Genomic DNA, 26,137 nt, shown 5'->3' on the forward strand with positions numbered 1-26,137 from the left:
GTACATAAATTTATTTACAAACTATGTTGTCATGGTCATGTTTTTAGGTTTAGTGTAGACAAAAAAAAATGGGATCTGAGATTTAAAAAAAAATTGTAATTAACCAAAAGCATGGCAAAAATGTTCTGCACAACTAATAGGAATAAAAATAATAAAAAAACAAGCTGCATATTGCTACTTTTGGCTTCCATCAAACAGTGACAAAGTAGAAAAAAAATGAAAATGAAACATTTATTTGTTTTGAAAAATTTGCTTCAATCATGTATCTGACATTAAATTTTGTTTGAGATGAAATAAATGTTGGCGTGGAACATCTTTTGGTCCGCATTTCATAACTTAGCAGTTTTCCCCCCAAAAAACTACGTTGCCACAATCAACTAAGACAGGCTGCAGAGAGCTTTTGACCATATTCATTTTTATTTTATTTTTAGTACAGTAACTGTTAAAAGTTAGTTCCAACATACTCAATTGGGAAATTGATTTTTTTTTCCCCGTTTTGTTGTTTTCAGCCAAGGTCAACAACGCAAAGCCCGAGAAGCAGTTGCCATGGTTACCACAACTACGATGCCAAGTTTCCAGAGAGAGAGAAAAAAAAAAAAAATAAGACGACCTAGCGCTAGATTCGTTTATTCATATTTTTTTTTTGGGGGGGGGGGGGGGTATGGTAGGGCCACCATACTAGAATTGCTTTGTGAGGCCAACCGATTCAACTGAACATCATTGTTTAATTTAAATGCCCCTTAAAAACAAAAAAAAACAACAAAAAAAAAAAAAAGGAACAAAAGTAAATCATCAGATTAAAATGAAACAAAAGTGTTCATTTTGCTTCATTTGTGTTGGCGCCGTCGACCGATAAGTAAAGTCTTGTGACGTGCGGGTGTGTGGATTTTAACTCGAGACCGCACCCCTTTTCCCACCCGGCCACACACACACACACACACACACACCACACACACACACACTTGTGGAGGTCTGGCATCGAAAGAGGGAGGGGGGGCGGGGGGGGGGGGGGGGGGCACTAAAGGCACAACAGCGGCGCCTCAGACACACAAAGACACTTTTTCCTCCCCTTGAACCCGGAATGGCAAAACTACACGCGTGGAGGGCATCGTGCGGAGAACGCTCGCTTTTAGCGAGAACGGAAAGCGGCCGGCCGCGTGAACGGACGAGGCCGCTCGAGCTAGCGCGCGGCCGCCGCCGCCGACGGCCAACCGGTCGCGTCGCCCGCTTCGACCTCTCGGAACTTAAGAGCTGTCCCGCTTATTGTCTATAAACAAATGAGACCACCCGAAAAGGACACCCGAGTGGATGATGGGAAGAAATAAAAAGGGAAATTATTGCAATGGAGCGGGGATGGTGGTGGCAGATCTTGACCGAGGCGTCTTTGTAAAGTTGGGGGGGGGGGGTATACGCGATGCTTTTAGTCTGTGAATTGGGGGGGGGGGGGCTGCGTGTGTGTGTGTGCGCGCGCGTATGGAGGGCACCAGTATGTACTGCATGTGCGTGTGTGTGTGTGTGTGCGTGTCTTTACGAGGGCTGCGAGCCCAAAAGTCTCTCGATGGCGGCGTTGATGTCCCCGCCGGTGGCGATGAGCGCCTGCAGGTTGGCCTCGCGGTTGATGAAGCCCATGGCGTTCAGCTGGTCCAGCTGGGACTGGAACCGAACCTCGGGGGTCTGGTTCTGCGAGGGAAAAGATAAAAATGTTTCTAGCGGGCCGTAGGGGAACATATTTTGAAGTTGTCACGCCTGGAAGGACAGGAAGTCTGATATTTTCCTTGCAAGACCCCATTTTAGGGTTATAAGCCACAATAATCAGTTTTTTGATAGGGAGTAAAAACTATATGCGTGTCACTATTGCTATATTGTCTGTCTACATGTTGCTGCACCATTTGCTTAATGCGCCATTCTTTAGTCCGACTATTCCAATTTTGCTTTGTGTCACTAAGAAGCCTCTTTTTGGTGAATTTGTTGAACAATGTCTGCAGCAAAACACACAGGCAAATTGGCCATTTTTTTTTTTTTTGAGAGAGAGAGAGAGAGAGAGAGAGAGAGAGAGACGGGTCGTGTGCGTACCGGTGCGCCGCCTCCCACGCCTCCCCCGGCGAACATTTGGAGCATCTGTTGCATCAGCTGCTGCTGCTGAGTGGCGTTTGGCGGCGTCCCGGCACTACTGGGAGAGGACGCGGGGTTCTCGGCGGGCGCGCTGCCGCCCGTGGGGACGCCGGGAATGCCACCGGGGATACTCCCGGGAAGGCCACCTGACATCAAGCTGTTGGGTTGGGGGGGGGAATGAAATAAAAAAATAAAATGGAGGAGGTGAAACTGTTATGAGCGCTCTTGTCCGGTGTACCTGGGCATGAGGCCCGGTGCTTCTGTTTGGAGCGTCTGCAGGCCCTGTTGGATCTGCATGAGGGCTTGCATGGCGCGCGGGTTCGTCATCACGGACAGCGCGTCTGGGTTCTGCATCTGGAAACAAAACGTCCCAAACTACAGAAACAACTCCGACTGCTCGACAAGCTTTTTAAAAACCAGGAAACGTCCTCCGTACCTGCTGCAGAAAGATGGGAAGCTGAGACCTGAACTGTTCCTGCAGCTGTGGGTTTCCGGCAAATAAGGGATTATTCATCATGACCTAGAACGAGACAAAATGTGTTCAATGACGTTATGACCTCGCGGGGCTTTGTTCGAGTTTGCATTGATCATTTTAGCTGCTTCTAGACAAAAAGGAAGACTTCCTGTTTCCTTTATCTGTATTCAAATGCTTTTAATTATGTCAAACACATTGTTTATAAAATGCGCTCTGCGATATGTTTGCTTTGTTTTAAGGCATTGGTCTTTGAGACTTTTTATGGCCTGTGCAAGTGAGCGAATGACAAGTTTGATTTTCACTAAAAATGACAAAAAAAATACTGCCCATTTCTGTCTCATATAAAGACTAAATAAAGACAGGTTCCTTCTTGAAGGATGCCTCAAAATGGCTAAAATTCACCTAAAACATCCACCATGAACAAAAATGACAGATGCCGTGTCTTGATTTTGGGGGGTGAATTTTTTGCGACAGACAAGCCCGCCAAATCTCTTTTTGCCAAGTGAAACGGTGACACGTGTGCTTCAAATTTGGGACCAATCAGTCAAAATCTCTTGGACAGGTTCCTTGTGAAAATGAGCCTAAAATGGCTGCTTGGAGCTCGAATGGCAGACTTCCAGTGGGATTTGCGCCACGGCTTCTTGCGGGTATTTCCATCCGCCTTCTGGGGATAAAGTACCCACCTGGGAGGCCAACTCTGGGTTCTGAGTTAGCGACTGCATCATGCTGCGCATGTAAGGAGCGGACAGCATGTTCTGCATGAGCTGAGGGTTTTCGGAGATCTGCTGCAAGAGGCTCTGCATGCCCGGACTGTTGAACATTCCTGGAAGAACAACATTTGGCTCGTGGACACGTCGGCGATTTAAAAAAAAAAAAAACGTTTCCATCTTACCGTTTCCCAGGCTGCTGGGGTTGACGCCCAGCGGGTTGGAAACGGTGGGATTGGTGCCGGCGGCGGGGGCGCCTTGACCTCCCGCCGTGCCGCCGGCACCACCGCCGCCGCCGCCGCTCTCCGCGGGGTTCGAGGCGTTGGACGGACCCCAGGGATTGGGCAGGGGCTCGCGGTTCTCCGTCCGCGACGGCTGAGCGCCCGACTCGGAGCCGCCGCCGAGGGCCGAGAAGGGGTTGTTGCCGAACTGCAGATGGACGTTCGACACGTGAGACGAGCTGCGTGCAAACTTTTCAAAAACAAACGAGGGCTTGCGTGTGCATGCTGAAGACGATAATTGAAATGCTGGACAATTAATTTCAGAATTTGGGGGCAGCCAGGACCAAAAAAAAAAAAAAAAAAAAAGATGAGTAGAGGTACGTTGTTTTTTTTCCTCTCCATTCTCTGACTTCGGGAATTTTCTCATGGGATTTATTGAATTCTTTTAAAAGCAGAAATGTTTGAACATTTTGTTGAAATGGGGATCCCAATATCTAAATAAGTATACTTTTTTTTAAATTTAGATTTCTTAAAAAAAAAAGGACTTTTTATAATGTCAAACATTTTGAACTTAAAATTATTTGAATTGGTAGCGACAGCTCAGTGGATCAGCTGGAAAGCGTTGGCCTCACAGTTCTGAGGTCTCGGGTTCGATTCCAAACCCGCGTATGTGGAGTTTGCATGTTCTCCCCGTGCCTGCGTGGGTTTTCTCCGGGTGGACGCTACAGTTTCCTCCCACATCCCAAAAACATGCGACATTAATTGGACACTCTAAATTGCCCGTAGGTGTGATTGTGAGTGCGGCTGTTTGTCTCTATGTGCCCTGCGACCAGTTCAGGGTGTAGCCCGCCTCCTGCCCGTTAGGATAGGCTCCAGCATGCCCCGCGACCCTTGTGAGGATATAAAAGGCAAAAAAAATTGGATGACTGGATGAATTGGTAGATAATTTCAATTTGATGTGAATATGTCAAAAACATTCCAATCAATCTGGGATATTTCTCGTGGTTTTCAAAGATGGAAATGTATAAATAGCAGCCGTCACCCAGTGAACAGTTTATACCTGCTCTCTGGCCGCGCTGAACATCGGTTCCTGGATGTCGGTGTACATCCTGCGCAAGGCGTTGTATCCCCCCGGGATGCTCTCCAAGTTGCTGAGCGCCCGGTCCTGGTTGCGCATCATCTCCTGCATCATGGCGGGGTTGCGAGCGAGCTCCATGGTCTGCGTTTTGGGGGGGGGGGGGGGGGGGGGGGGGGGGCAACAGGGAGATGTCAAGGCTTTCTGGTGGGGGGGGGGGGGGTGGGGGGTGTGTGTGGATGATGGCTCCCGGAGAGATTCCCCACTGTCTCATGAGCTCAGGGTTGTTGAGCATGTGCGAGATCTCCGGGTTGCGCTCCATCAGCTGCTGCATCTGCGGGTTGGACACGATCATCTGCCGCATCAGGTCCGGGTTGGACATCATGTTCTGCACCAGCGGGTTCTCCATGATCTGCGAGAGCATTTCCGGGTTGGACATGAGCTGCCGCTGCATCTGCTGCTGCAGCTCCATGAAGTTGGACGTGCCCATGCCCAGACCCGCCAGGTTGGAAAGGTCACCGAAACCGCCTGCAGGAAAGACAACGCAAGTCAATTGCGCGCCTCCTCCGAGACCGGGAACCATCGGACTCACTCAGTAGGTTCGGCGTCTGCGTGGGAGGCGGGGCCGAGCCGGCCGTGGACCCGGCCGCGGAGGAAGGCGTGGTGCTTGGATTGGAGGCGTTGGTGCTCCCTGCAGGGGTGGGCGAGGAATTTGAGGCCGAAGAGCTGCCGCCATCTGACGTCCTACATGCGAGATGACGGCACTTAGTATTTTTAAAAAGGGTGCAAATTGTGGTTTGGTATTTACACACATAAAATAATGTATTTCTCTCAACGTCGTATTTACTAAGTTAGCCTGGCGGTGTTCCTCAGGCATCAACCTTGCCCCCACTTTTTTTATTTTTTTATTTTATTTACTAAAAACCTCACCCTTATTTTTTAGACTATTGTTCAATTTATGAGTGACAAGGCCTTCCTCTTCGCAAATAAAACAATAAAATGCATGACTTTATCCACCAAATTATAGTTTTATATTGTTCGTTTTTTATCACATACTTGAGTAGGTTTTAATTTGTGTGACACCATCACTAATACAATGTTCTATCTTGAAGGGTTCATCATTTGCACTATTTAATAGATAGATAGGTAGAAAAGGGATTTTACAGAGAAGAAACAAAGTTGACTGAGCAGAACAATCAGGTAGCAATGCTTTGCTAGGCGTTTCTCGTACGGCGAGCAACAGGATGTGTAAACATAGCTTCCATAAACACTTTTCATCACTGAGCTGGTGTTTGGGCGCCTTACTTCTGGGCCGTCTTGATGACCAGGTGCACCGTCAAGCCATCCTTGATGCCGTGCTGGCTCAGGCTGTCACCGTCCTTCAGGATTTTCCCAGCGAAGATCAGAACCAACTGATCCTGCTTGGCTTTGAACCGCCTGGAGATCTCCTCCTTGAACTAAGAGAGGTGACACCGCGCAAGGAAATATGTAATCCAGTAAGTAGTCCATAAAAAAAAAAAAAAAAAAAAGTCATTTTGGTTCTTTAATGTAAATCGATCATATGCAATTGTGTAGCGGTATAATAATAGCACCAAACCTGAGCTTCTTTAACGTTTTTCACAACAACATGTGCTTTGGTGCACAGGTGACAGAACATGAATAGGAGAAAAACCAGCCCCTCAAAAATCACACGTATGGACAATTTTGCATTGTCAGGGTCATCAATGCTTGCTTACACAATGGAAAAACACCACAACACAAAAAATACCCATGTTGCAGTCTGACTATACTCACAGGCATATATTCTTTCTACCAAGTGGAAAAATAACTACATATGATTGCGGCGTTACAGTTACGCTCTTCTTCAGGTCTTTTCATCAAATCTGTGCCTCTTATCTACTTGTGTACTGTCCCCCCGGGGCCCAAGGCGCACACAACTGACGCAGCGCAAATACTTCCCAGGGGATAAGATTATTGAGTGTGTATAAGAACATAACGCAAATTTATTGATAGGACACTTAAAAAAAAATGCAACTGTAAAAAAATACAATGACTAATTATAATGCTAATAAATGTGTAATAGAGATTCAATCAATAAAAATACATCCCAGGGGATAAGATTATTCAGTGTATAAGAACAAAACGCAAATGTATTTATAGGACAATTAAAAAAAAATGCAACTGTAAAAAATAATACAATGACTAATCATAATGCTAATAAACGTGTAATAGAGATTCAATAAATAAAAATACCTCCCAGACGAAAAGATTATTCAGCGTGTATAAGAACAAAACAGAAATTTATTTATAGGACATTTAAAAAAATGCAACTGTAAAAAAAAATACAATGATTAATCATAATGCTAATAAATGCGTAAGACATTCAATAAATCAATCATATTTGGTTGTGTGAAGGTTAATTTCAGTGATGTTTAAGAAAAGTGAATCTTCAAAAAAATGTAAAAAAAAAACTGCAAGACTGAGGAATTATCAAGTAGTGATACTCAGTATTGTCTAGTAATAAAAGTACGTGTACTCAGTCTGGAAAAAATACGATACCGGCTTTGATATAGTAGTTTACACTTCTAATATAGGCGATTGTTTCAAAAATGCGATTGTTAATATGATTCAGAAGCTTTAAATTGTGCCGTTGGAGGGTTTAAATGCCGGCCCCGTAACTTCATGATGCTTGAATGTTGCGATACATTTCATCGACTCACGGTTATTACTCGTAATTATCAAGAGTTGCTGCGTAAGTGCGCTTGAACGCGTCGCCCAAGCGAGCCGACGGGCGCTGCGGGTATTGAGCGGGTTTCCCGATTCCCTCCCCCGGGTAGAGGCGGCATGAACCATGACTCAGTCAAGTCACTGGAGAATGTTCCAGACGGGCGACCGCCGCCATTCGCTTTTACGGACGCGGAACGAAATGGCGACGATTCGCCACACGACCCAAAAGCGGGCACGTGCGTGTGCTCGATGGCTGCCCGCTTTGCGTTTGTTACCATCGGGGCACAGTTTTAAAAAAAAGCAAGCGTCAGCTGACACTCCATTGACGACACGGCTAGTGCTAAATTAGCAAAGCAGCTAACCGGTTAGCCGCAGCGCACATTGAAACGCGACTACACCCGTTTATTTAATACACATATGAATGATAACGCTACATGTTTGCTGTTATGAACAGCTGTGGTGTGAGTATTACAAAAAAATAATAATACTAGTGTCGCACTTTGGCGGTAAGCGCGGCGTCGACGCTAAGCAGGCTAGCTGGTTAGCTGAAGTTGTGGGCATGACGCTCGCTTCTGTTCCCCCTCCCCAACCACACGCACCGAGGCCCCCCGCCCGCCCCCCGGTCTTTAAAAAGCCGCCACAAACCTGCGTGACGGACGAATCTTCCGCGATGGCGATTTCCTCCTTGTCTTTGGGGGTCTTTACGGTGACCTTAATGATGGTTCCCTCCGCGGCGTCGGCTTGATTGTTGTCGTTAGCGGGATCTGCGGCGCCCTGGTCAGCCATCTTTACTCCTCCGATGGGAAGCAGCTCGCGACTGGAGTCTGCTTCCGGGTCGGGATGAGGTTAAATCTGACACGCCGGAAGTTTGAGAATTCGCCACTCGGCACGCTGTTTTGGGAAAAGATATTTTTCCATTTTACCACAGAATTTTAAGTTAAAAAAATAAGTACTTTTAGTTTTTTTTATGTGTTTTTAAACCGTACAATTTTAGTTTGAAAAATAAATTAATAAATGAGCACGTGAGAAAAAGCTCCATTTCATGTAGAGAGAATAATCTATACCAAAATAAAATTCTCATAGTTGGGAATATGCCCATCCATCCATTTTCCAAGCCACTTGTCCTCACAAGGGTCACTGTAGCCTATCCCTAGTCATTTTGTCCATTTATTTATTTATTTTTAATGAAAGTGTCCTGAAAATAACTACAAGCAGCGTCTACAACAAATGACCACAAGAGGACAGCCCAGGACTTTTTTTTTTTTTTTTTTTTTTTTGCAGTAGTGGGATTTGAAGCTAAACTGACTAAACTGCTTTTTCCCCCCAAATAATAAAATAAAATAATTTAAACCAAAAATAAAATAATACTAAATATGAATTACATCAAATTGAATCAAAATAAAATCAAGCCATTATAAACGATGAAATCATTACAAAATAGATGAAACAAAAAGTACACTTTAAAAAATATATATATACATATATACTGTAAATACTGTAAATATGTGGATACAAAATTGTAATTTAAAAAAATACAATCCAATTGAATGAAAGGAATAAATACTTAATCAAGTACATTTTTGAAAATCCAACTCCTTACCCATCAATCAATTCATATTCTGCATTGCTTATAATATTTCAAGAGCACCGTCAGTGATGTCACATATATCACATATAGATTATTTTATTTTTTTGCATATTTTATCGCCCTTTTATTTTTCTTCAATGTGACCGAGCACGAATAGGGAAGGAAAAACAACATTCCCCTCAAGAAAGGTTTCCCATCGAGGAAAAGCGCGTTTGTCGGAAAATATGTACGTGAATATTAGTCCACATAGCAGACATACATATGTCATGCGTGAGGAAATTGGAACTGGCCAAACTTCCTCCACTTGGAAAGGAAATATTTGCCCTCGATGGGGTCTGTGATCATCAAAAAAAAAAAAAAACACCCAAAAAGTGTCAGGGTGGGGTTCCCCGATTGTTCATCACGACGAGGGAGGGACGATGGCACTCGCTCCCGAGGTAATGGCCGCTTTGTCTGCGCGCCGAGGTGCAAACAATGAGAGAAATGTAAACAACGGGCCCGGCCGACGCGTTCCTCTCCACCCAGCTTTCCGAACTTGGACTCCGTGCGCGGCTGCTGGCGAGAGATAAGCTTTTAATTGCACAATGGCGGGGAGCGGAAACGTGCGCGCGTTGACAAATCTGCTCAACGAATGAGCGACCAAAAGTTTTACCCGGCAGGAGACTGCGGGCAACAAATTTTATCTGCGTGTATCAAAACTGCAGAGAACTGCAGCAAAGTGGAGACTAAGGAGCAAACATAATTTTTGTCCTTTTTGACCATCTAGTCCGCCGGTGTCAAACTCAAGGCCCGGGGGCCAGATCCGGCCCGCCGTCTGGTCTCATGCGGCCCGCAAAGGCAAATCACGTGGGTCAACTTTTGTTAAAATTTCGAATTGCCATGTCATAAATGACAACTTGGAGATATTCCAAACATTTTTTGTGTTACCAAACGTGAAATATAGTCAAAAAAATCATTTACCTTCATTTCTGATTCCACATCAGTGTAAATGTAATGGAGGCCATTAAAAAATGTGGATTGTTTCACAATCATAACGGCAACTACAATGCGGCCCGCGGCAAAAATGAGTTCGACATTCTTGATCTATTCCATCTGATCGGAGAATGTGGGCAGCGAGAAAATGGAGCGATGCCGCAGTTAGTTAAGACGGACAGAAAAGGACGCCATGCAACCAATCGGAGACTCCGGAGCCAACATTAGGATTTTGAGTTTCCATTTTGTAGAGTCGTATTCTAAATTGTTAAAAAAATAAAGTGGCACATTTTATCCGAGCGGAGATTGTGGGCAAACAGAATTGCCGCAGCCAAGTGGAGACAGTGGAGCCAACGTGACTTTTTATTTTTCTAGTGCTGTATTCTCGAACGTTAAGAGCAATGTGAGAAATTTTAGCTGCAAGGAGATTATGGGCAGACCAAAAAAAAAAAAAAAAAAGGATACAGTGCAGCCATTTGGAGACTCTGGAGGCAACGCAATAATTTTCCTTCCGACAAAAAACAAAACAAGGGAGGCATTTCGGTGGCGGAATGACTTTATTGTGTGGCACCAACGCATACTCGCATTACATGTAGCGGGTGCCGTACAGCATATAAATGTAACATTGCACAGATAAGAGAGTAATAACGTACAGTGTAGCATAATTTACTTGTCATAAATAAATGTCGACACACACACACACACACAGGCACACACAACATTACGGATTGGAGGTTGTGATTTTTGTTTTTTTTTTGTTTTTGGTTCCCGTTGAGACAAACACGTCGCCATTTAGCTTGATATCACCGAGTCACGACAAGAAAATGGTGGACGGCGGCGGCGGGCGGGCCGCACATCGCCCGGCGTAATCAAGCGTGTTTGCTTTTTGAAGTCCGGAGGAAGAAGCGGCGGCGTGAAAGATCACGAGGCAGGATTACGGCGTTTGAAGCGGCGCGTAATTGGAAGCTAGCGCTAATAACAGCGTAGCTCACGTTCAAGTGAGAGCTGGAAATCCCTGCTTGGAGGGTGGGGTGGGGGTGTGTGTGTGGGGGGGGGGGCGACCCCCCCCCCTCCCTCCCCGCGCCGCTATCCGCAACGTAAAGATCCTAAAACACTTTCAATAGCAATAAAAATGGCTTCACGCGTATGTATTTGGTTATGAGCGGGATCACTATTTGGCAAGCGGAATATGGGCTTCAGGAAGCATTGAGCTGTAAGTGGGCTCACTATTTGGCAGGTGATCTTATTAAAAATAAAAAGATAAAGGTGGGCTCACTAGTACTAGGAAGTACAGCTACAAGTGGGATCCTTATTTGGAAGGTCGGATAGTAGCTTTGGGGATTTAAGCCGTAGTGAGATCACTATTTGGCAAGTGAAATAGTTTCGCACGGAAGCGCAGCTATTTCTGGGCGCACTATTTGGCAAGTCAAATAGTCAATTTTGTTTCAGGAGTGAGAGATGCAACGCGGGGTCACTATTTGGCAAGCAGGCTACTAACTTTATGTAATCCGTTTATTCAAGTTTCAAAAAGTGTTTATTAAAAGATATTTTCATGTCAATTCGTGGACTGCTGCCCGGGAAGTCAAATTGCGTAATTTCCGGCCTACAAGCCGCGACTTTTTTCACACGCTTTCAACCCTGCGGTTTATGCGGCGAGGCGGCTAATTTGTGCATTTTTTTTTTTTCTCTAACGCCGCAAGGGGGCAATCGAGCGGAAAAGTTAAGAGCGAGACCGGAATATATGTGCCGAGGAAGTGACTTTTACCGGCGCTAGCGTTAGCACTGTGCTAGCATGTCGCTGCTGCGTTACTTGTGTGATTTTTACCAGTACGTTTTTTTTTTTTTTTTTCCCCACCGGCCCTGTCAGCGCCACGCTAGCGTTAGCGCCACGCTTGTGTTAGCGCCGCGCTAGCGTCGAACTCTTTCTGCGTACCGTCTTTCTTTGTAACTATCTCGTGGGTTTCAATGTGGGCACTTGCGGCTTTTACACGGCTGCGGCGTTTGCACGTACCAAACGGTATTTCCTTTACAAATGCGCTCCGTAGGCCGGGAATTTACGGTCGTTTGATTTCGTTTTGGCAGAAGCGCCCCCAACACAGTAAAAGTCGAGAGAAAACAAACAAAACAAAAAAAATGCCACTTGAATGTTGACTTTGTAATGATCACGATATATAATCATATACAGTACATGGGTTGCAAAATGAAATTTGAAGATGACATGGCAACACAAAACATGGCATCAGAGCACGGTAGGACTACTTTGCACAAAAATAAAATCGTCATAACAATACGACCACGCGATTGATTCTGATCGGGGGAGATTTGGGGGCAAAATTGCGAAAGTCTACCGCCTGCGGACACCCGTTGTCCAAAAAGTTAAAACTCTGACGTGGGGGGTTGGATTCCAAGGAAGGTTTGGGCATGTCCCTGCTGCCTGTTGGCTTTTTTTTTTTTGTTTGGGGAGGGGGCGGGGGCGCCTCTCAGATTTCCTCTTTTCCCATCGACGTCTCGTAGTGGTTGTTAAAAGAAAAACAAAACAAAAAAAGAATGACTTGAAAGGTTTTCCTTTCATCCTCTTCTCACACATCTCGGAGGAATTTTGGGAAACGGGGTCTTGGGAAGAGTACCTGAGGGGCCCGGCGGGCGCTTCTTCGGACGCCCGCCGGGGCGACGAACAAAAGAGCTTAGAAGTGGTTTGCCACCTGCTGGCGTGGGCGGCCGCGAGGGCGGGCGTCGTCGGGTGAAGTTCCGCGGGTCCCTAAAGGTGGCGGCGGCGGTGCCGGTGGTGGGGGTGGTGGTGCATGTCCTCCACCGTCACCCTCCCCCACACGCCGATCACGAAGGTCTCGATCTCGCACTCGTTGGCGCCGCGGGCGATGCGGAAGTAGCCGTCCTCGCCCCAGTTCTTGCCCCAGGAGTTGGCGGCGATCTTCGAGAGAAACGATCACGCGTTGAGGACGCGCCCCCGTTATAGGTAATAACCATGACAGGAAGTGATCTTACCCAGTACTTCCTGGGAGTGCCGTCGTAGTCCCGCTGTTCGCCCCACCTGAAGAAAGCGCAGAGGACGGTTATCGTCTTGGAATTAATTGGGACGCAACTTGCGTTACAGTCATAGCTCGAGCTCCAAAATGGCCGCTTTGATCCAAAATGTCAAACTTCCGTCCTGTTATGATACATATGTCCACCCAGTTTTGCGTTGATCGGTAAAAGTGAAGACACGGCGCTTTTATAGTCCTTTCCGAATCCCCCAAATGATCAAACTTTTGAATTTGGTCAAAATGGCCGACTTTCCGTTCAATGTCAATGCTAACCTAGCCCCGGAGGCTATTTCGCACGCCATGTTTACCTCGTTTCGATCTGCGAAAATGCCCAAATTGTCCTTAAAACGGCTGCTTTGACTCAAGATGGTAGAGCCAGCAATCGATACACGGAATCAAATAAACAAACCCTTCCTCGGAAAAGAATCCCCAGAAGCAAGTCGCTTTCTGTTCCCGCCTCGACTCATAATAAACACGACTAAAACAGAAACAGGAGTAAGGCATGCCGACTGAGTCCGTGGAATGTCGATAACATCCTGGAAAAACAAGTATTTATAGCCAACATTCATCCGACCGTCAAAAAATACGGAATACCCCTTTTTCGGACATGTTACGATGAAGTCAGTGATTCTAAAAACACCCCAAATAAGAAACCCCTTCCTGGCCCATGTTTGGCGCTCGGGACGTCTTGGCGAGTCGCCACAACAATTCCCATCACGCCTCGCTCTTGCCAACTTGTCCAAAAAAAAAAAAAAAAAAAACACTCCCTGAGCCAATTCCAATCCTGTTTTTTTTGCGATCTGGAACGTTCCACTTTCCGCTCCCCGAGGGAGTCCCGGTGGCCAACGCTGTTTTATCTCGAAACGCGGAGAGGAGGGAATGCTGGGAAATGGACCGTTTTAGACACGGCCGGGACTTTGACGACGATGTTCCGAGCACCTGCGCCACCGGCTTGCGTGATGGGGACGCTCCGTCGTGGCGGTGACGGAAACCACTTCGGAACCTGCACAAAGTCGGAGGCTAGACTCTTGAACCTTCAATTTAATAATTTCATAATTTTCCCCAAATTGGTCTTGCCCAACAAGGGCCTGAATGGCTAAATCCACAACGCTCGTTTGGTTCATGAATTGATAAATAAAATTCACAGGAAGTCCACTTGCCGGCTTTTCTGTGAGTCTTCCGGTCTCGGTATCGAAACGTGACGAAAAAGACGAATATCTTGAACGACGAAAATGTAAAAAAAAAAAAAACATTTTTTTTTTTTTTTTGTGGCACACCCTGTTTGCATCGTGTGCATCCAGGTGTCTGCGCATCAGAGCGCGCACAGAATCGTACCACCGCTGAGGTCAAATCCGGCCTCCGATCAGCTCGCTTCGGCAAACGCGCCTTGCCCCTGGACCCGCACCTGACCCCCACCCCCCGGGGTGGACTGATCCCCAGTTTTTCTGTCCGCCGCGCTCGGGATCAGCACCCCAGACAATGCCCTTTCCACCACACTAGACCTCAATGCTCGTTCCACAAACTTTCCCAGGCCGCCGGCTTAAAGGGACGCGTACCGCTATCAAAACATTCGGGCGCCTGCGCGCCGGGGGTGTCGGGAGCCCCGAAACGACCCTCGCCGTCAGAAGCGTAAACACGTTAACCGTGATGAGGCCTGCGGTTGTTTTTAGCACGTTTAGCATTTAGCACGCGACGCCGATACATCGGAATGCGTGAAAGGTACGCGAGAAACGAGCGCAAAGGAATTCGTTGCCAACGGGTGCTAGCTTGTATCGCCGCCATTCCTCGGACATTAGGAGGTAGCCAATAATTTTCCTCATTTGCAACCTTGTCATTGAGACTTCGAAACCAGACGGAGGAGCGAAATACTCCCCGAGGAAAGTGGCGCTTTGGACGTTTTACGAGGGGAAGCCTCCCGCGCGCATTCCGTACGCGGCAGCCCCGAAGCGGCCGATCGTCTGGAGATAACCTCCAAATTATCGCCGGTGTTTAGTCTCGGATGCGGCGGGGGAAAACGCAGACGTCCGGCCGCCCGTCGATGACGGAGATGCGAGTCAGGTAGGCCAGGTGTGTCAGACGTCTGCATATTTGCGGTCTTCTAAGATAATGGGGGGCGCGTCTTAAAGCCTGATTCATGTTCCCGGCGTGTCGCCACAACTGCGGCTGAGCGGCGTTTACGTACCCCGTGATCCTGACCGAGTGCGTGCCGTGCTTGCGGAAGTGCGGCGGCTTGGTGAAGCTGACGTCCGTGTGCTTGTAGATGCCGCTCTTGTACACGAAGAAGTCCTCGTGGACCGCCATGATGGCTACGAGGACACGCGAGTCGATTAAAACAGAGCTTTGCGGTGAACTACAAAAATAGAAAAGTTACCGCGGCATACACGCGAACATAAAACAGCACATTAAGTGAGGGAACAAAATTAACGTGTAATAAATCTGTAATAAGCATATATCAAGGGATTTATGAGAAAAGCTGAAAGTTACCAATGTCATCATCAACAGAAATATATACATGCAACAAATGTCCCGTAAATATGGAATGAGCTGTTATAAATGTGTAATAATCCGCATGTAATATGAGGTCGGGACAGTTGAGTTACGGGTAATGTGTAATGAACACGTTATAAGCATGTAATATGCTATCTAGCCTGGCAGCCAAGTCAGAATTCCTCATTCTTGTGTGGGCTGCACGCCCATTACGGTGTGTGACTTTCATACAACCGCAACGTTAATGATTTCCAGAAATTTCTGAACAACCACCTCGAGGGGGAAAAAACAACCCAGACACACACACACACACCTGTATTATGGGATTAAGCACTAGAACAGATGATGCCACAAATACCGCTTTCCCCACGAGTCACATCATCCCACGTTGCGCGCTAATTACGAGTATTCGTATTCCAGCCGAGCTATTCCGTCTTTTGGGACACAACAAACAACCGGGACCGCCGCCCCTCCCTGCACAAAAACGGCAGTCGCACAATAGGCCATTATACGCGCACAAAGTGCACAAGGCTTTGTTTTCGTCGAATTCAAAGGAAACTTGTCACCGAGCCAACGTGTCTTCCTGGAGTTCTGAACAATCAGACCGCGGTGCACGTGGCTTTGCCCCCCCCCCCCCCCCCCAAAAAAAAAAAGGAGGAACTTGACAGCAGGCCAGATGGGCAGCAGACTGTGAGGCGGGCACAGTTGCGGAAGTTGAGCGGGGTCAAAGCCGGACGACTAAACCCTCCGCCGGGCAGGTCAGACGCGATGACATCATGCGCTAACCAAGTGGACGTTTGGAATCATTTGTGCACTTTTTTGAAAAAACAAAAAAAAAAAACATATCTCCTAATTAGGACTGGTAATGATACACCAAAGGTAAGATTTATCTTATCTCGGTGCTGGGGTCAAAAGGGCAAAGGGCAAAGGGCATTTATTTTTACATCTCCAAATGGAAGCAAAGCGACATCAATTCATATGCACGTCCTTACCTTGCACGGGGCCGTTATCCATAATCTCCTTCATAATCTCCTTTTCCTACAAGGGACAACATAAACGGGGAGACGGTTACATTCCCTCGAGTGCGCTAAAAGTCGAGTAACAAGATTGGTCCTACCCCCCCCCCCCCCCCCCCCGGGGTCCTTAACGCCCGACTTATTGACTTCACAGGCGGGCTCGGATGACTTCACCAGGTCATCAGCTGTCGTTTAGTACCCCCGGGTCGATGTGAGCCGACGTAAACCGATGCTAAGGGCCAAATAAGGAAGACGACTTTTCCACATGGCTGGACGGAGGCGGTGCGCTCACGTTGGACGAGAGCCTGTAGGGCGGCGTGGACTGGTAGATGTCGTTGTGCTGGCGGTGGTACGCGTTGGGGCAGCGCTGCGTGGCCTGCCGCTTGCCGCGGCCCACCGAGCGGCTCTGCATCATGCAGCGGGCCGCCTCGGCCGCCGTGTGCTGCGGGGGGGCGTAAGGGTAGCAGTCTTCCGTCACCACCCTGAAAAACGAAATGGCCGTCAACGTACCAAATTGGAGGGGGTTGAGCTGTCGCTAAGAAGCGTGCGCAAACGCCGCAACTGGCTGCACGGGTTAGCTTAGCTGGCTACGCTTGCTAGCGCCACGGATAGTAACTATCGTAATTTTGGGCCGACAAGCCGCGACTTTTTTCACACGCTTTCAACCCTGCGGTTTATGCGGCGCCAGCGTTAGCGCACCTGGTTACAAGCCTCGGTACACAGAAACAGTTTAACGCTAGCGCTAAACGAATAAAGTTACATTTTATTTTCAAGCTTAGCTAGATCACGTTAGCATCTCTAAGTAATACGTGCCATAAGTGTAAAGACTACATTGAAAACTTGTCCTCAAAGGAAACCTGCCAGAAAGGTGTCTAAGTTTTGTGCCGTGATTGGCCAGTTTGCATTTTGGGGGGGGTGCGGTGGTGGTCTTTACCCCCTGCGACGGAGATACCACCAGGCGCCGTCGACGCGGCCCCCGGCGCACCCGCCCTGATTCCTGGTGTCGCAGGAAATGAGGTTCTGCGGCGACAGCTGAGGAGTCATGTGACCCATGGACTGGATGGAGATCCGGTCTGATGCCACGGCTACGGAAAAATCGAGAGAAACTCTTTAGAATCTTCTGAAAAGATAATAGAATGGGCTAAAATATCAGTCCGGTCGGTAGCAGCTTACCTGCTGTTGAGAAGGCCCAGGAGGCGGCACAGTTGCCCTGGTCCAGAGGTTCGTGGATCTTGCCGGGCCACTTCTCTACCGAGTTGAAACTGACGGGTAAGACGTCGCTCTCAGGGTCCATGTTCATCTGAGACAAAGATGGAAGAATTTCCTTCATCTCTTCAATCGGGAACTGGATCCAGCGGGTTTTCCAGGACCGCTCTTTGATCGCAACGCAGGCGCGAGTACAAACATGCCGGCCGGCGACAACAAAAGTGCGATTGTGATGATTTGCGAGTTGAAGAAGCCGGAACGGAACGCCGGGGCGAGATGCAAAAGGGGGTGGGGGGCTTTGGAACAAAGTAGCGCACCGTCCCCTTGCATGTTTTGCTTTGGGGTCTTATGTAACGCACCGGGCCAGAGTGCACACAAAGGGGCCGAGCCTGCATACCAACCCGCCGGCGTGATTACCGCAAAAGGACGTTTTGATCTCTGACCTCGCACAAAAGGCAAAAAACAAGCTCCGACACGACGCGGCCACTCGAGAGACTCGCTCACCTGGATCTCGTTCATGTTCATGATGGTTTTGGAGGGTCTCTGCGTGCCCAGTCGGTACCGGACGCCCTCGTCCAGAGTCATGCCGTACAACTGGGTGTAGTTAGCGGCTCGCCACCTGGTGAGAAGCACTTTATTACGAGCCGTCATGTACGATAACCAGCGTTAACCGATCTTTACTGAGCCGAAGTACATATTTTACAAAACCAAACAAGACTCATTTTCAAACAAATTGGATAATTTCACTGCTACGTCACAGTCGTGTTGTTTACGTTTGTATCTATCTTACCCATAATTCCCTCTGTTGACAGCCTGGATCATGTTGGCGTCCATCAGACAGGCGTTCTGTTCGCACTCCCAGCGCCCCGTGGTGCCACATGTGCTACAATGCAAACAAAAAAATGAAAAAATGCTGGATTTATGCCCTGTCGCTAGGCAGAGTTCACAGAACTGAATCACAGCTACCCTGTCGGCCAATGAGAAATCCCCAAGAGGACTCGTGGAATGGCAGCCTATTGGACGACCATGTGATGCGCATCATCATGTTTAAAGCTAGCCGGCTACGTGGTAACTTCTAAAACTACACAACTAGCATCTCATGCTAACTCATCGGTTGTTGTTCCTGGTTTGTCACGTGTTACTAGGCAGAGCTCACGGGGCAGACTCGTGACTGCCCCGAACGACTGAAGGAGAGCGCGTCAAATGAGTGAAAATCAGCGCAGGAAGGCGCCGATAAGCCGCTAACGAGGAGGGAGGACAGGAAGCCGAGTTTTCCGTCCGGCTGTCCAGATTGCGGGCGGACCGGGAGGATCCGGTTTTGTGGAGTTGGCGACTCCCGGAGAGCGCGAAGTCCGATAAAGCGTCTTTGTGTTGCGACAGACAAAGAGCCAACGTACAGTACGTTATCTTTTCGGACTATTTTCAGCACCCGGCGTGTGTCCTCGCTCCTCGGCTGCCGTCATCCGTCGACTTCTATTCTGGAAGTTTCCTATCAGAATTCCCCAAGACGCTCTGATAAGCGTCCGAGTCGGGAGCCAACGGCGCTGACGGCAGGCGGCTGCGGCTTTTCCAGCAGATACGGTGACGTTTGCGTTGCAATAAGTGAACGAGATAACATTTTTTTTTTTTTTTTGCGCGCGTGTGTGAACATACCACAGGTTGCAGTTGTCTTTGTACGTTTGTCCCGACAGGAACCGGATCCCGTTTCTTTCGCAGGAGCCTGAAACGAGACGCAAAATTTCACACTTGAAATGTCAAGAATGCGTCTTGAGACAGACAAAAGGGCGACCGTTCGCTATCGCAATCGTGTTACGTGTTCGTGCTGCGTGTGTTTAAGGCAGAGCGGAGGGTTAAGGAGCTCTGCTGAGCTTTGGTAATCCGGCGCTGGAATGCACCGTTCGCTACTCCCGCGCTTCCCAGGACCATGTCGGGTTCTTGCTTTCTGTTACAAAGTACTGGTCCCGTTGCTACATTCGCAGTTTTGAGGTTTTGTCTAAGTCAAAGCGGGGGAAACGGCACCGCGTGGAAGGCACGGGACTGTCCTCAAAAATGAAGGCTCCCGCCCGACCAAGTTTACCCAACAGGAGACTGTGGGCACCTAGAAAACCGAATCCTGCAGTTTAGCGGAGGATAAAACTGTAGCCGTAGGGAAAAATGAGCGTAACGCGTGTTTGCTTTCTTCATTTCAAGATATAATGCGGGTAAGGCCAAGACGGCGCGTCGCAGCAAAGTGGAGACTGCGGCACGGCACGGCGCAAGAACCCTTGAAACCCCGGCTCCGACGTATCTGTTGTATTCGGTCGTCGGAATGTTCGGGAGAGCTCGACGGCTTTATTGGCTCGTGAGCTTCTCGTGTGGAATTCTGGGAATGCGCTGGCAGATCATTTACAAGGCGCGCGGGTTTCCTCGTCAGGTGCGAGGCCCCCTGTTCGTTTGCGCCAGCGGCGGGGGGGGGGGGGGCGTTGGGGGGGGGGGGGAGATTACCAGCTAGGTAACTGTAGCGGGCGCTAACGTCTCTCGTAGCACGTCTGACGAGGAATCGGCCGGGAAAATTCCAGAAATGTTCGGCAAGCGAACGCTACGAAATGATTGGAAACGACGGCGCCAAAGGGGAAGGAGCCTGTCCTCCAAAACCCCGTGGTCTGTCTGTACCCCCCCCCCCCCACCCCCCAAACACATAGTCAACATTCTTTGTCCTGACCTCCAACCTTCCCGTCCGGACTCCATAAAAAGTCTTCTGTTCTCAGGTGGACTTCTACTGTTCAGGGCACATTCTGACACTCTGCCTTTAAGAAAGCTTGCCGGAGGGCGATTTTAAAATAAAAATTAAAAAGAAACTTTGGGGGACGAAACAAAAGTGTTGAAGTCAAAGTCCAAGTTTGAGGGGCAGAAAAAAAAAATGGAGGAAAATTAAATAAAAGGAAAGCTGTGATGATGATGATTACATTGTGCAAGGAATGTGTAAAAAGAATTTATTAATTTGTTTACATTGTTTTATTTATTATTATTATTATTATTCTAATTTATATGTATATTAATTAAAAATTTTATATGTATATATACTATTTCAAATAATATATACACAATATACTTACATTAAAAATGTATATTTTTATTTAAGGTGAAAAATAATAACTACATAAAATTAAAATATTACAAATATTTACTTGGGATAATAGTATAAATTCAAAGTCTGTGAAATAAGTTTTTTAAAAAGTCAAACTAAAATATTTAAACTTGAATGACGATGTCTCGAAGATATAAAAAAATGAAAATGATAAATAGTACATCTATTTTCTAATTTAGTAAGCGATTGCCCATTTTCAAATGTGATCATTTGGTGGGGACTTACATTAATAGTTTATATTTTTATTTAATCTGAAGAATAATAACTACATAAAATTAGAATATTACAAACATTCACTTAGGATAAGAGTACAAATTCAAAGTCCGTGAAATAATTTTTTTTAAAAAGTCAAATGAATTAAAATATTTAAACTTGATGAATGGCGATTTATCGGACATAAAAAAAATGAAAATGAGAAATAGTTTATCTGTTTTCTAATTTAGTAAGAGAATGGCCATTTTCAAAAGTGATCATTTGGCGTGGAAAAATATACTTGGAGCTGCACTTTTAAAAAAAAAAAAAAAAAAAAAAAAAAGGATGAAAATGGAAAAACAAACAAAAGCGCAATCCGTCCAATTCTCGGGATGCATAAATTTCAACCCCGCCATCAGCTCAAGTGACTGTAAAATCGTGAGGGCAGGCGACCGGGCGCCCCCCCCTCCCCGAGGTCACGTACCGATGAAGGGGGGCTCCACGCCCAGGCAGTGCCCCCAGAAGTCTGGGCAGCAGTCGGACACGGTGCGGTTGCAGAAGAGGTCGCAGTAGCAGATGGTGTCCAAGTACGGCACCGTGCAAAGGTCGTCCCTGCCCGGGCAGCAGCCGCCTCGCCGCTGGCAGTACGAGCCCAGCGGGTCGCGGATCCCCCCCGTGTGCAGCGGGGCGGCCAGCTCCCGCCTGGACCTGCGGCGCTGGATTCCCTCCGCGCTTCCTTCCGCCGCCACCAGGAGCAGCGCGCTCAACAGGAACAGGAACATCGCCGGCCTGCAAATAGACGGAGATAAGCGGCGCTGCCAAGACAAACAGCCCTTAAACGCGAGGCCGTACCGAGAGCGATGCATCATGGGGGAAGTGGGGCGGGGGTCAGGGAAAATGGCAGCTTCCCTGGGGATGCGCCATTCCCAGCATTTCCCCCCCGCCTCCGAAATGTCCTTATTTAGCATCCTCCGTGCTGCTTCGGCATTCGGTCAGGGGCGTGGCCAGCGGGCGTGGCCTCCCGTAGGCGGCGATTGACGCTATTCAGGCCACGCCCATAACCTAGTGCGTCGGGTTTTTCGGAGTCCTCGTGCTTCTCTCCAGGTTCCGGAAGTTGATGCGCGACTTTCCGGGTTAGCGTCCGTCGGGTAGGAAGACGGCAACCCAGCGCCCAGTCGCTGGAGGACCACCAACTCCTTCCGCCAGACTGGCAGGACGTGGTCGTCGGCGTCATCCACGGCGCCCGGGAAGCTGCCGAGGACGACACGCGGCTCGATCGAACACGCCAATGCCGAGCACCTGAAGCGTGCTCAGGCTAGCCGAGTCCTGCGCGCGGGACGTGGGGCGCTCGTCGCTTTCCATCTTTCATAATTCCGGCCACCTGCCGTGTCGCTATCGTAACCGTGTCAGGACGCGCACTCGAACGATTTGACGTGATCATCGTGCATCTGCCACTGCTCGTCGGTCTTGTACGAGACCGCCAAACGGGTGCTCCAGAAAAGCTCGGAGGAACCGGACTTGGGTTTAGGTGCGCGGGGGCTAGGAATCGGGGGAGGTGACACAAATTGATTTGGACTAAAAATAAGAAGGGGCAAAACCAAAATCTGTATTTGAGTCAGAATCAGGGCAGGTGGTCCACCTCAAAACCAGAAAAATCCGAGTCTAATAAAAGATGGCGGCGAACGGACCTGGCGTGGTCAGCAGGCTGATCGCCACGTGTTTTTTGTACTTCTCCCCTTTTGGACTGTGTACCTGTGTATGACCTCTGCCAGAACCAGAATTCACCTCCTCTCCAAAATCACGTCCCCGCATTTGGGTCCTACTGTCGCGTTCTCGAGACACATTTAACCTTTGGAAAAGCCAGATTGCAAATTCGCGGATAATTGACAGCCATTACAATTTCTTCGTTAAAGTAAATACTACATATGTTTTTTTTTTTAAATACAGAAAAGTCTTGAATTAAAAAAAAATAAAATGATAAACCATCAAAAGCATTTCCAGAAGCTGGCCCCCCCCCCCCACCAACCCGCCCAATAAAAAGGTTAAGCTTAAGATGGAAAGCAAAACAATGAACATTGACGTAAGTTTTCATTTTCCATCTCCAGTTCCCAGATGGGAAAACGTGCCCCCCCCCTTCAACAAAAATGTAACATTTTTTTTTTTTAGAGCGTTTGGCTCGCTGTTTACATAAACAGTATCATTAATTATCCAATCAGACGAGAGGACACAATGGGAGGGGACCCCCCCCCCCCCGATCTTTGCTACGCAGTTTTCTGCGTGACTGTGCCTTTTGTTGCCACACCCACATAGTATTATGGGATGGGCAGGCCGCCGCTCCTCTTTGCACAAACGGCGGTGCAATAAAACACCCGCTGAGGCCTCAGGTCAGCGGGGGGGTCACAACACTCAGGGTCACTTTTTTTTTTTATCCAAAATACAATATTTTTTTTTTTTTATGAAATAAAATAATAGGCCTCCATTTGCTGCGAGATGTCAAGCTGCATTAATTCAGGAGTAAAAAGTATTTTTGGAACATTTTTATTTTAAAAATATTGTACTTTTTTTTTAATACAGTATTTTATTGTGTGACTGTTCTTGCTGATTTTGTTCACATTGTCATTTTTTTAAAATGATATTTATCTCCAGTTGTCACACCACTCCACCAGCAGTACTTTGATTATTTTGGAAAACATTTTATGCAGTATTGCATTCATTTGTCTCCCCTTCCACTTGTTATATCGCATGTCAATCTATTACTAGATCCATTTTGCGACCCTCATTGCTAAGATTTGCAACAAATCATATTGTTTACATCTTATATATTTATGTATCCCACCACCGAAAATACGAAGCCGCAGTATTTATTTTCCTATATTTCGCTAGGTACAATGCCGCTGACGACAGTATTCATGTTCACCGTGTATACGTACTGCATTCAGAGTAGGTACACCCTGTATCAATATTGATGCCAGCCTCTGATACTTCCATCCATTCATTTTCTTTTCCCGCTTATCCTCACGAGGGTCGCGGGGAGCCTATCCCAGCTGCCCACGGGCAGGAGGCGGGCGGGGTAGACCCTGAACTGGTCGCCAGAACAGTCGCAGGGCACATGGAGACAGACAACAGTCGCACTTACTATCACACCTATGGGCAATTTAGAGTGGCCAATTAATGTTGCCTGTTTTTGGGTTGTGGGAGGAAAGCGTAGCGGCCACCCGGAGAAAACCCACGCGGGCACGGGGAGAACACGCAAACCCCACACAGGCGGGGCCGGGATCAAACCCGGGACCTCAGACGTTTGAGCCACCGACCACTTAAGGGGGGGGGGGGGGGGGGAAATCGGACAATAAGTCCTCCTCGCCAGCAGTTGGCGCTACACAGCGGCGTTTTCACACATCAGCGAATCAAAAAATAAAAAAAAGAAAAGAACGGTCTTCGTTTGCGATTTTCCGTCATTGTGTTAAAAATGTTGCGCAACAGAAGCACAAGTGGCATCGGTGAGTGCTCAAGGGTGAGTACTAGTCCCGCTGCGTTTCCGTGCAGTCGTTGTCAATTCGATGTATGCAAACACGAAGGACATTCAGCGCAGGTGCGCTTTCGCGCTGCATTGTCGTCGGGTTCAAAGAGCGAGCGAACTCAGTCACCTCTTGGATGGGGGGGGGGGGGGGGGAAACTCACCTGCGATGTTCAAAATCCAAGTTACAACAGAAAGTAAAAAAAAATAATTGGTGACATTTGCGAGCTGCTTTCACTTTTAGGGGAAGACGAGTCAAACAAAACTATACTGCAGTACATCCATTTTCTGAGCCGCTTATCCTCACAACGGGCGAGGGATAGTGTCAATTAGAATCAGAACCACACTTGGATATCAAATGCAGAAAATGAGTATTTTGTATCAATGATGTTGTAATCTCAATGCTGAAGGGATTACGTAGTAGTTTAATGTAGATTTTTTTTTTTTTTTGATGAAGCGGTTAACTACAACACGGCATGGAAAAGTTTCGTTTTCAAATATGTGGATAAGCTGCACGTCTCCGAACTGCGAAAAAACTGAATGATGATCACGGAACGGCTTGGATAAAGAGTTCGCCGGTGCCACATTGGGAGCGTTTTCAAAGGAGCAAAACCAAATCCCGACCCCCCCCAGTCCCCCACTCGCCACTTTACCTTCGTGCAGGAAGTCCAACTTTGTTCTTTGCAATCCGAAAGTAAAAGTATCAAGGAGGAAACTTGCGCTGTGGAGTGTTTCTGCCTGAGAGGATGCGTTGAGCCGCACTTGCGTCTTCTCTATATACAGCGTGGAGGGACCCCACCCCCAGACCCCTGCTCCACCCCCCCCCCCCCCCACCTACTCTATCTGGTCGCCATTTTCTCTGCGTCCCCCTCTCACTCGTCCTCATCTTTTGCTCTTGTTTTTTTTCTTCTTCTTCTTCTGTTTCGTCCAGAAAGCAACGGCGGCATTTTCTGTCCGGTCCCCCTTTGGAAGGTCAAATGCAAAACTTCGGAGGAAGTCGCGGATGAGGAACAGCACCCCCCGGTGGCCTACAATTGCACTACATAACAGGGAAACATCGAAATGAAATAGATTCTGATTTCTTTTCATTGATTTCGGTCTCCTCCTTATTGTTTTTTTTTTTTTAGCTGGTACTTGTAAAAACATAAAAATAAAAATGAGATTGGAGAGCCATTTTTTTTCCATTTTCAAAATTGAACTATTTTTTTTTTTAGCAAATGCCACTTTAACAATTAAGTATACATTTAAGAAAACATTTTAAAGTGCATGCCTATTTATGATCCGTACCAGAAACGACGGTACGAAAAACAACAAACCTCGGCGGCTAATCGGCAACCGATGCGCTAATGCTACGATAACGCAGACGAGTGGATTTACGACACGTGCGATTCAACGCGCTTATTATTTTCCCTCCGGCCATGTTTCCGCATCGCAAACAATTCATTCGCATCGTTAGCTACATTTATCGCTGCCGGGTTAGCATTAGCTCGCGCGTTCAGCTAACTCTTTTACCTGCTTTAATTTTAATGAGACATAAATGCGCCAAGTGACAATGCTGATCGTTATGTTATGTATCTGTTCAAAATGTTATTTTATGACTTGTAACACGACAGTTAGCAAAGATCTCCGCCCCCTCGCCCAGAAGGCCCAGCTGTTGCGCGGACTCGCCGGGAACGC

At 47.5% G+C, this 26,137-nt stretch overlaps 2 protein-coding genes across 2 annotated transcripts; both read right to left on the reverse strand.

Annotated features, from left to right (window-relative positions):
* Nucleotides 1–650: 650 nt before the first annotated feature.
* On the reverse strand, nucleotides 651–8,153 carry ubqln4 (ubiquilin 4). Its single transcript, XM_061821636.1, has 11 exons — nucleotides 7,963–8,153; nucleotides 5,896–6,047; nucleotides 5,183–5,334; nucleotides 4,856–5,118; nucleotides 4,576–4,734; nucleotides 3,480–3,723; nucleotides 3,271–3,410; nucleotides 2,549–2,632; nucleotides 2,351–2,466; nucleotides 2,074–2,269; nucleotides 651–1,680 (listed from the first exon to the last, which is right to left on the reverse strand). Exons 1-11 carry the CDS (start codon nucleotides 8,101–8,103, stop codon nucleotides 1,528–1,530), a joined length of 1,800 nt encoding a protein of 599 aa, XP_061677620.1. The 5' UTR covers nucleotides 8,104–8,153; the 3' UTR covers nucleotides 651–1,527.
* Nucleotides 8,154–10,415: 2,262 nt separating this feature from the next.
* On the reverse strand, nucleotides 10,416–25,254 carry tinagl1 (tubulointerstitial nephritis antigen-like 1). Its single transcript, XM_061821672.1, has 12 exons — nucleotides 25,114–25,254; nucleotides 21,431–21,735; nucleotides 19,281–19,347; nucleotides 18,418–18,510; nucleotides 18,132–18,246; nucleotides 17,595–17,721; nucleotides 17,356–17,506; nucleotides 16,714–16,903; nucleotides 16,398–16,443; nucleotides 15,101–15,224; nucleotides 12,881–12,926; nucleotides 10,416–12,806 (listed from the first exon to the last, which is right to left on the reverse strand). The coding sequence occupies exons 2-12, from the start codon at nucleotides 21,726–21,728 to the stop codon at nucleotides 12,636–12,638; spliced, it is 1,428 nt and encodes a 475-aa protein (XP_061677656.1). The 5' UTR covers nucleotides 21,729–21,735; nucleotides 25,114–25,254; the 3' UTR covers nucleotides 10,416–12,635.
* Between the last annotated feature and the right edge of the window lie 883 nt (nucleotides 25,255–26,137).

This window comes from Syngnathoides biaculeatus, chromosome 1, assembly GCF_019802595.1.
Source record: "Syngnathoides biaculeatus isolate LvHL_M chromosome 1, ASM1980259v1, whole genome shotgun sequence".
NCBI classification, from domain to species: Eukaryota; Metazoa; Chordata; class Actinopteri; order Syngnathiformes; family Syngnathidae; genus Syngnathoides; species Syngnathoides biaculeatus.